The 10,825-nt window shown below is 43.1% G+C and overlaps 1 protein-coding gene across 1 annotated transcript in view; it reads left to right on the forward strand.

Annotated features, from left to right (window-relative positions):
- pds5 (cohesin associated factor B pds5) overlaps window positions 1-10,524 on the forward strand; it is a 28,781-nt gene extending 18,257 nt beyond the window's left edge. The window contains exons 18-24 of the mRNA XM_080271245.1: window positions 3,149-3,368; window positions 3,880-4,142; window positions 6,616-6,754; window positions 7,177-7,331; window positions 8,173-8,229; window positions 9,869-10,089; window positions 10,430-10,524. Of these exons, the coding sequence (XP_080127371.1) occupies window positions 3,149-3,368; window positions 3,880-4,142; window positions 6,616-6,754; window positions 7,177-7,331; window positions 8,173-8,229; window positions 9,869-10,089; window positions 10,430-10,463 (1,089 nt within the window). The 3' untranslated portion in view covers window positions 10,464-10,524. The remainder of the gene's footprint in view (window positions 1-3,148; window positions 3,369-3,879; window positions 4,143-6,615; window positions 6,755-7,176; window positions 7,332-8,172; window positions 8,230-9,868; window positions 10,090-10,429) is intronic.
- Window positions 10,525-10,825: the final 301 nt, after the last annotated feature.

Here is a 10,825-nt window from a genome sequence, read left to right on the forward strand (position 1 = left end):
ATGTGGAGGTGTGTCAGAGCATGTGATTGTGGTATGATCTTAGAGGAGTGAGGTGAACCATGAGAGAGAGGGGCAGTCAGGGAGAAAGACTGAAAGTTGAGAAGCTGAGGATCAAAGAAATGGCAGATGAATACAGGACCAAAGTAGGGGAGGAGTTGGAATCAGTGAATTGGAATGAAATGGATCTGGACAGCCTGTGGAATGCATATAGAGATTGTATAGTTAGGAATGCTAAAGTAGTATACGGTGTGGCAAGAATAACAACAAAGAAGAAAGGTACCGCATGGTGGGATGAAGAGGTTAAGAGAGCAGTGGAGGAAAAGAGGATGAAGTGGCTTGAGTGGTTACCGGAGAGGGGTTCAGTCGAAATAACAATATATTGAGAGCAAGAAGCACGTAAAGGGACTAGTGAAGAGGAAAAGGAAGGAGGTAAATGATGATCAAGGAAGAAAAATGAATGCAAATCTGGAAAGGGGTGTGGAAATGTAGAAATGACAGTGGAAAGAAATGTGATAGTGTGAAGGATGAAAATGGTAGATTCGTAACCCATGGGGATGAAGTAAGAACCAGATGAACAGAATATTTTGAAAGCCTGATGAGTGGGAGTAGAGGGAGTAGAGCCACTGTAAACATGATTGGTTTCGGGGGTGTGCAGAGAAGGAATGCAGTGCCAGGAAACGTGACACTTGCCCAGGTGAGGAATGCTGTGAAGTCGCTGAAAAATGGGAAAGCAGCTGGGGCTGATGAGGTGTATGCAGAGAAATGTAGTGGAAAGAGCGGATTGAAGTGCTTCTTGGAGATATGTAAGAAGGCATGGATGAGTAAACTGTGCCAACAGAATGGAAAAAGACTGTGATTGTAACCCCTGTACAAAAATAAATGTGAGAGAAGTGAGTGCAAGAATTATCGTGCCATAAGTTTATTGAGTGTTGTAGGAAGAGTTATTATAAAGTAAGAGAGATATCAGAAGTCCTAGTAAGTGATGAACAGGTTGACTTTAGGAGTGGCAGAGGATGTGTGGATCAAATATTTGCAGTGAGACAGATAGTGGAGAAGGCTTGTGAGAAGGACTATAAGGTGTGTATGATATTCATGGATCTGGAGAAAGCATATGACAAAGTAGACAGAGAAGGATTGTGGAAGGTTTTGCACCTGTTTGGTGTAGGTGGTAAGCTGCTAGGTGTTGTCAAGAGTTTTTATGATGGTAGTGAAGTGTAGTAGGTGGGGGCGACCACCATCCACTCACTCAGTGTAGTGCTGCTTTGAGTGTCTGCTTTTTCCTCTCTTTCACCCTTCCTCTTCTGTCCTTCATTCTTTCCTTTTCCTTCTGTGTACGGGTGACTTTACACTCCCTCTTCTGTATTTGTTTCCTTCATTCTTTCCTCTTCCTTCTGCCAGTGGGTGACTCCACACAGAGTGACAAACCAAAAGGTTTCCTGTACACCAGGAAATCATTTACTATGCTGGGTGATAGCCATATCTGTACACCAGGAAATCATTTACTATGCTGGGTGATAGCCATATAACCAAATTATGGCACTTGGCGGTTTAGTGAGTAATTAAGGTGTTCCAGTCAGATTGAGCCAGTGAGGTTTATATCCAGGGGATGGTTGGGGTGTATTGGTCATGTAATGCTACTTAGGAATGAGTGAGGCTGATCACTTTCATCCTAAATGTCAGGACCAACTTGCCTAGCCTGGGGCTCCTATGCTTCTCATGGGGCAGCATAGGATTAGGTGATGGATAGATGGATAGTGAAGCTTGTGCAAGGGTAAATGGGCATCGAAGTGAATGGTTCACGATTGGTGTGGGCGTGTGACAAGGTTGTGTGATGTTCCCATGGTTGTTCAATATATATATATATATATATATATATATATATATATATATATATATATGGATGGGGTGATAAGAGAAATAAACACACGGGTAATGGAGTGGGGGATGACATTGGTAATGAATGGTGATGGATGGAATATCTCAAATTTGTTGTATGCTGATGATGCAGTACCGCTTGCAAATACTGGACAAGAACTTGGTAGACTAGTGCAGAGTTTTGCTGATGTCTATGAGCATTGTGCCTTGAGAGTAATTGTAGAAAAGAGGAAAGTGTGGTTATTAAGAGAGAAGGTGACTCCCAGTGTGATGTTACAGTGAATGGAGAGAGACTGGAATTGGTGAGAGAGTTCAAATACCCACGTCTGCTGATAGAAAAAAGAAAAAATGTGCAAAAGAAGTAGAAAGTAGAGTGACAGAAGGAAGGAAATGAGCTGATACTATGAAGGCCTTGATGAGAAACAGGGGCTTGAGTGTTGCACCTGTGCAAGGCATACATGAAGGAGTCATAGTGCCAACTTTAATATATGGTAGTGAGACTATGGTGTGGCATGAAAATGAAAAGTCAAGAGTGAGAACTGTGGAGATGGGACTGCTGAGGAATGTATGTGGAGTACAGAGATTGGATAGGATACGAAATAATGTGATTCATGAAAGATGTGGAGCAAGGAGGTCTGTGGACACCGAAATTGAAGAGAGTGTACAGAGGTGGTATGGTATGTGGAGAGAGTGGATGACAATAGAGTGATGAAAAAGGTATCTCTGAGCTAATTTGAAGGAGGGGGGATTTGAGGCAAGCCAAGGAGAAGGTGGAGAGGTATGATGGATGAGTGTTTGAGGAAGAGAGGTATGGAAGTCAGCGAGGGTTGAGGCCTGACAAGAGATGGAGCTGGCTGGATGAATGTTATGAGAAGAAGTGTATGATCAGGGATTTGGCACCCCTTTTTAACGTGAGTGTCTGGATTGACTCTGTTGGGTACATTTATATGAAGCTACAGAATGTGGTGAATGTTTTTGGCATGTCAGATAGAGCCAGGGTTCCGGGGGCTTGAATGGTAAGTGAATGGAAGTTTGGCCCATTGGGTAGGGCAAACTTTGTCTGTTTGGAGTTTGCTACTCCTCACCCTGCCGTAGGATGGGAAGGGAGGCCTGGATGATTATGATAATGATTATTATTTATTTATTTTCTCATAAAATTATTCGGCATGTTAAATGGAGCAGTGAACTGAAGGCTTCCATGAGCATGATGATTGATGATGAACCTGGAGAACCAAGGTTTAGATGATGCTGAATTTCTCTTCCTTTCCCTCAGGATGATTGTCCACAAGTGCGTGAGCGCTTTGCCCTCAAGCTACATAAAGGCCTGGCACGGGGCATCCCTCACAAGTGCCTCCCACTTGACTTCATGGGCTTTTATGCTCTGGCTGGCCTGGAAACAGATCGGCAGTTAAGGGTTGCAGTGCGGCAGTACATGATGACTGATATCATTAAGAGGCGGGACTATATCAGATCCATTACTATGTCTGGTGGAAGTAAGTACAGAAAGTCATCATTAGTCCTTTTATGATTGAAACTACTCTGGTATTGTAATTAAGTTAATATGAAATTATTTTATTCAACCTAGTCTGATTTGGTAGTTACTAAAAGGCAGAACTGTATCAGATCCATTACTGTTTGGAAGTAAATACAGTATGTCTCACCCAAAACATCTGGACGTTTGTTGTTGCCAGTATTGCTGAGGCCTCAGAAAAATGTGAATATGAACCCAGTGGATTGCAGCTGAAGTTGCCCTTCTCCTGTGCCCACCATCTTCCTTTTGGGGAATAGGGAAGATGAGATGTGTTTGTAAAACCGCTGCATGTTTATATCAGTGTCGCCACATGAAGGCGTTCCTCCAGCATCTCCCTGTAATTGATATTGTAAATTGGAATAAGTGACGTAAGAGTTATAGATTGCTGTGTTGTAATATGCTGTGGATTTAATCACAAAAAAGAACATAAAGAAAGCATAAAGCAGTCACTTTTTGTTCACTGACCTGTGTAGCTGAGAAGGCATCCAGTCAGCTACCACACATCATGCCAGACTACATGCTGGTGTTTGCTGTGCCCATCCTTGCCCACCAGCCAGACTTCAAGGACCCCAGCGACACAACACAGCTCACACGCATACGCTCATGCCTCTGGTACATCCTGGAGCCACTTATGACAAAGAACGATGCATACTGTTTTGGATTCTACAAGGCACTGATTGAACAGATGAAGAACCACAAGGATGCTGTGAAACCTGAGGACGAACTCACTAATCAGGTAGGTATATGAGGCTGATGAGTGTGTTAAAATGTGATAAACAGTACTGGTATGGAAGTTGGTGAGACCGAGGGAATTGACAGAGGATGGAGTTATTTATACTGTATACGGTATATACACTGTGAATCTATCTATCTATGTATTCTATCTGTCTATTATCCAATCCTACATTGCCCCATGAGGAGCGTAGGAGTCCGAGGCTAGGCAGTTGGTCCCGACATTTAAGATGAGAGTGACCAGCCTCACTCATCCCCGAGTGGCATTACATGAGCAGTCAACCCCAACCATCCCTTGGATATAAACCTTCACCGGCTCAATCCGATTGGAGCACAATGATTACCCACTAAACCACCAGGCACCAAAATTTGGTTATATGGTTACCACCCAGCATAGTAAATGGTGGAGAAGAGAGAGAAATTGAGGAGATAGAAGGAGCACTTTGAGGATCTGTTGAATGTAGAGAGTGAGTGCAGTGGGGAATGGCTGGGAGAAGGAGAGATGAGAGGAGGGAGGAAGAGATCAGTAGGGTGGAAGTAGTGGAAGAGATGAAGAAGATTAAGTTGGGAAAGGCCCCAGGAATTGGTGGAGTGTGTGGTGAAATGGTGAGGTATGGGGGTGAGATTGTTGTGGAGTGGATATGGAAGTTGTGTAGATTGGCTTGGGAAGAGGGATGGGTTCCAGAGGACTGGAAATCAGGTATAATTGTTCCTTTATACAAAGGAAAAGGGGAGAGAGAAGTATGTGGTAACCATAGGGGTATTTGCCTTCTTAGTGTGACTGGTAAAATTTATGGTAGAATACTCATTGATAGGGTTAGGCATATGACAGAGGAGCTAGTTGGAGAAGGACAAGGGGGATTTAGGAAGGGAAAAGGGTGTGTAGATCAGATATTTGTTCTAAGATGTTTAGTGGAGAAGTATCTAGAGAAGGGAAGGAAAGTGTATGCTGCCTTCATGGACTTGGAGAAAGCTTATGACAAAATAGATAGGCAAGGTATGTGGAAGGTATTAAGAATATATGGAATAGAGGGGAAATTGTTGAGTGCTGTGAAGAGTATGTACGAGGGAGCTAGGGCTACGGTGCGAGTGGATGGTGAGCTGAGTGAGTTCTCTGATCTCAGTGTGAGACTGAAACAAGGTTGTGTGATGTCTCCATGGCTGTTTAATATATACATGGATGGGGTTGTAAAGGAGGTGCAGGGTAGGGCAGTGGATGTGGGGCTGGCTCTAATGAATGAAGGTGAGATTTGGAAGATTCCGGTGTTGTTGTTTGCTGATGATACAGTACTGTTGAGTGAAGATGAATGGGAGTTGCAAAGTTTGGTGAATGAATTTGGGACAGTGCATAGGAGAAGGAATCTGAAAGTTAATGTAAACAAAAGTAAAGTTATGGTGTTTGAGAGGAATGAAGTCACAGAGTGTGCAGTGAGGTTAGATGGTGAGGATATGGAAAATGTGAGTGCATTCAAGTACTTGGGTAGTGTGATGAGTAAGGATGGAACTTTGGGGGATGAGCGTGAAAGGGTACAGCAGGGAAGGAAGGTTGTTGGTTCACTGAAAGCAGTGATGAGAAATAGGGAGGTGAGTATGGAAGTTAAGAAGTCACTGCATGATAGTATTGTGATCCCTACCCTGACATATGGAAGCGAGGCATGGACCTTGCAAGAGTGAGAGCAGTGGAAATGAGTTACTTGGGAGGAGCATGTGGAGTGACATGGAGGGACAGGTAGATGAATGAAGAAGTGAAGGAACGCTGTGGGGTGGATGTGGATGTGATTGAGAAGATTAGGAGAAATACACTGAGGTGGTTTGGATATGTGAAGAGAAAGGAGAATGAAAGACTGACTAAGAGGGTGTATGCAGGTGAGGTGGAGGGAGGGAGAGGGAGAGGTAGACCGAGGATGAGGTGGAGGGATGGAGTTGAGAGGTATATGAGGGAGGGGGGGGTGAGTTGGGGGGAGGGTAGTCAAATGGTGGGTGACAGAGCGACTTGGAGGCGTTTTGTCTGCGGCCACCCTTTGCGGGATTAGGGCGTCGGGCTATAGATAGCTAGTAGTAAATGGTTTCCTGGTGTACAGGAAACCATTTGGCTTGTCACTCAGTGCAGAGTCACCCACAGGCAGAAGGAAGAGGATAGAACGAAGGAAGGAAAGACAGGAGAGGGAGTGTAAAGTTACCTGTAGGCAGAAGGACAAGGATAGAATGAAGGAACGTAAGACAGACGAGATTGACTTGGAGAGTGTACATGAACAAGATATCGGGGCAATGGGTGTGGAGGGAGACTGAGTAATGAGTTCTAGGGATGGAATGGAAAGGTATATGTGAGAGAGAGAGAGAGAGAGGAGATGTGAGTTAGAGAAAGGGCAGCCTGATAGAAGAACAGGGTGACGTGGAAATAATTTGTTTGTAGGCACCTCTTTCAGGATTAAGATATCTGACTAATGATGGAGGTTATGTTGTATTTCTGGTTCCAGAAACTGTGGGCAGTGTGTGACCTTGCAATGGGTTTGATCCTGTCCAAGACCACCAGTTTTGAGATGAAGGAGTTCCCATCAGAACCTCGGATACCTCCCATGTATTTTAAAAAGCACGAAGATCCTAATTTTGTCAATGGTGAGGATTCATGATTTTATTTATGTATTTATTCGTTCATTCATTCATTCATCATCAATTTTATTTCAATTTTCTCCTTGGTGCAGTTCACATTTGGTGGAAGTTCACCACCTACAGTTAGGCTTTTGTATGAACTTATATTACTGTACAAGGTTTTTATTGTTTAGTGATGGAAGTAATAAGCTATGGTACTGTACTGAAATGTGTGTGGTGATTGAGCTAGCTTAAGTGAGATTTTTTTTTTCATCCAAGTTTGCACCTTGATATGAACTTTACTTATGTCCCCTCCATTTTATGGCTACCGTAAACCGAGTAAAATAATTTGGAAATGGCAAGAATCTAGTGTGAAAGAATTCCTCAGGCTGAGTGGGTTCATTATGTTATTTGTAAATTTTGTTTCCTTGACCTTGTCATCCCCACAGTGAAGTCGTACCTGCCAACGGAGCTGCAGGTGATGGCTCCCAAGGGCTCCACCAAGATCCTCACAGGGGTGGCTAAGAAGACCACCAACACCACCGCCACGACTGCCACCACCACTACCACCAAGTCCACTACTGCTAACAAAACCAAACTGGACGTGAGTGTTTTCCAGGTGTTATTGTAGGGTTAGGCTCATGTGAGATGGATTCAGGGCTCCGGGGACTTGAATATTGCGGAAATAACTTTGTGGTCTATTTCACCATCTTGTTAATAATAGTTCTCCCAATTTTGTACTTATCTTGCCTCACCCTATCCTTAGACAGAAAAAGAGGCTAGGATATTGATGATGAAATGCAATGAATGAAGAGTGCATACAATTGATTGTGAGAATTGTGAACAAGATATTAGATACCAGGTATATATGTGTGGATGGTTTGTCATGGATGGGGAGGTCATCACTGAGTATGGACAGAAATGCTTCAAGGTCCTTTTATTTCAATTTTAACTTTATGCTTCAAGGTCCATTAATTTTACTTTTAACTTTATTTTTATTAAGGCCATCTCATTGAAATGTGTTAAGCAGCACCAGTAGATACCCAAAAGGTAGGGTAAAGAAGTAAATATTACTAGTAACATAGAGCAAACACATTTTACCTTTTGGTGGGTGTGTGTGTGTGTGTGTAGAGTCTTTGCTTCTAGTGGTATGTATGTGTGTGTAGGACTACCAAAAATTCAGCAGTATTGCATTTGCTAAATATTTTTCCCCTGTACATACATATGGACTATATCCCCTTCCTCCTCCTGTCCCATTACTCCATTACAGGTAAATTGAAACCCTCTTTACTCTCAATTGTTATTGCTTCTGACACTTATCCTTCCCTGTGCCCCTGTTACCTCTGCTTCCCCCCACCTCCATCATACCCTAATAACTGCTGCTAAACATTCCCCCTCCCCTTAACTGTACAATACCCTTGTCGTTGCCTTCCATGCCACCCCAGGACGTCAACACCACCACCAGTAGCAGCATAGACCTACCAGTCATGAAGGAGGTCAAGGTAACAGGCTTAATGTCACCCATGCTTAATTTAGATAAAGTTGGTTCATTAAGTAGATTGATACCAGTAGTGTCTTTTATCTTGATTTTGTGTTCCTTGATTTTGGTGCAGTATTTGGGATATGTGACTTTTTTGTTTCGTTTTGGAAGGCTCCAACATGCTTGCATGCGTTGGCCACTGTCACCTTATGGTGGATGTCCATCTTGCTCAGTCTCTGGCAGCTTCCCTGTTCAGACCCTTATCCCTGAGGTCACACTCAATGACCTTGTCCCAGATCTTTTTCGGTCTTCCTCTTGCTACCCTACCCCTAACATTAACACTTCTCACTTTCTGCACCCAGTTATTATCCCCCATTCTCCCCATATCCCAAACCATCTCAATCTACCCCTCCTCATCACAACACCGATACACTCCAGTCCCATCCAACGTCTCATCTCTTCCATTGTAAACCTAGCTTCCCCAGGCCTCGCACTCAGGGATGCGCTGCACATCCACATAATCATTGCCATTTCTGTATGTTTGAGCCTGTGAATATTCTCTTCCTTTACTGCTCAGGTCTCATTACCATACAGCATTACACTCCAAACACTTGCCGCTTACAAAGAACCCGTAGCACGGAGGGAGAGCCCTCTCGGCGTCAGGAGAGGCAACAGCTCCCTGAACTTCTAACCACTTCTCACTCTAACCACAGAGGTAGTCCCATCCTCACCTCCAGCACATGTCTCCCAAATAAAAAACTCTACTGCACGCTCAAGAGACTCACCAGCAGGTTCAGTCCTTTCACACCTGGCAATCTCTACATATATATATATATATATATATACTGTATATATAAGTAATCCCTCCAATATCCGAGTAATAGAGCCATAGGCAGGTCCAGATAGTGGTCCTGTCCAGATATTGGGCCCCAGCTTATGGACTTGTACTTATGGACCCTAACTCAGAGAAACACCTATACAACTCCCTCTGGACATGCATTGCACCTATTTAAGACCCAAATAACACCAATAAGGGACATAAATGACTGAAATAAATGCAAAAGAACCATAAAATGAGGGTTTTGAGGTAGGTTCATACAATATTAAACATTCTGGTTACTGGCTCGTGGATTTGCTGTTATATCAGTGCCTCTATAGTAAGGCATCTTTCTGCAGCACCATATTATCCATATTATCTTTTAATCTGCATTCCAGATTTAATTTAGGGGCAAAATCTGATTGTGTCTCCTCTGTCAAGTGAGTAAGGCACTGCTAAATCCATTTAGTTTATGTACAAATCAGGCAATTCACCTACCACCCAATATCTGCAATGAGAACAAGCGGGAGGGATGGTGTATATTATGGTGAGTGGTTTGTTGTGGTAAGAGGGGTCATTACTAAGGACAGAAATGCCCAGAGATCATTTCATTGTAGCTAGTCCTCACAGGATGCTGTATCAGACTAAATAAACAGAGGTCCATTTATTCATGAAAACTTAGCATTCCATTGCAAGTTACCTTGTACCTTTCATTGCGCTGGAGTGAGGTACTATATTTCATTGAGAGTACAGTATTTACGTATTAGTCCATTCATTCATTTATTGATTATATTGTCCTACCATAATTCTGTACTGAGTTACCTTGTGGCCCACCTTGCAGCAGAATGAGGACAGCCTGATGGACGATGACTCCACCAACTTGTCCAACACACGCAAGAGAGGACGCTCGGGCTTCAGTCTGACCGATGACCTGGAGCAAGAAGAGGAGGAAGGAGACAGCACCACCCTATCTGGTGTCCTGCCCTCTGCCTCATCATCGGGCCCAGCCAACAAGAGGGGGCGCATTGGCGGGGCTATAGATGCCGCCTCCAGTAGGATATCTAGGTGAGTTGTGGAGGCCTTATTCAGATGAGATTAGAACTGAAAATAAAAGGGAGCGTGGTACGTTGATGAGAAGAGGAATGAATTGCAAGACAGTGACTAAAACCAAGGACTGCTTAGTATTAGTTTTCTATTGTATGCATATTTAGTCTGGATTGTTAATTGATTATGGTACTGGCGTTGTATTGGATTTTTATTTCTTACAAATGCACACTAAGTTATAATAACAATGGTAAACATTGTGCCTACATGAGAAATTGTTATATTAGGGTAATTAAAAGAACTAACTTCTGTAAAATTTAGATCCCTTATTAATTTTAGCTAATTTTTCTTCATTCCACAGTTATCTACAGAAAGAAACCAATGGGAAGACGTGAGTAGAGAACCTGACTGCAAAAGTAAAAGACAGTGCGATGGAAGTAAATTTATTTAATAATGGCAGAAAGAGTTTAGTCAGTGCTTTGCAGCCACCCTCGGCCACACTCTTATCAGTTTAGCAGGCTGCCTCATACTTCTTCCTTACTAGTTTATTTGTGCATATGGAAGGTTTTTATTTCATTGTACAGATAGTAGTTGGTCTGTTTTCATGTGGTGGAACTGAGCCAGTCTGACACCCTGAATGCTAATTCATGGTTGCCTGAAAATAAAAGAGGCTTAGATATGTGGTAGGAATGAGTCTTCATGATTACAATAGTTGTCTTGTTATCACCTCACTGAACTGGACCTCTCTCACAGGCTG

This window comes from Coenobita brevimanus, chromosome 45 (assembly GCF_032717465.1).
Source record: "Coenobita brevimanus isolate Jiangsu-jjx chromosome 45, ASM3271746v2, whole genome shotgun sequence".
Lineage (NCBI taxonomy): Eukaryota > Metazoa > Arthropoda > Malacostraca > Decapoda > Coenobitidae > Coenobita > Coenobita brevimanus.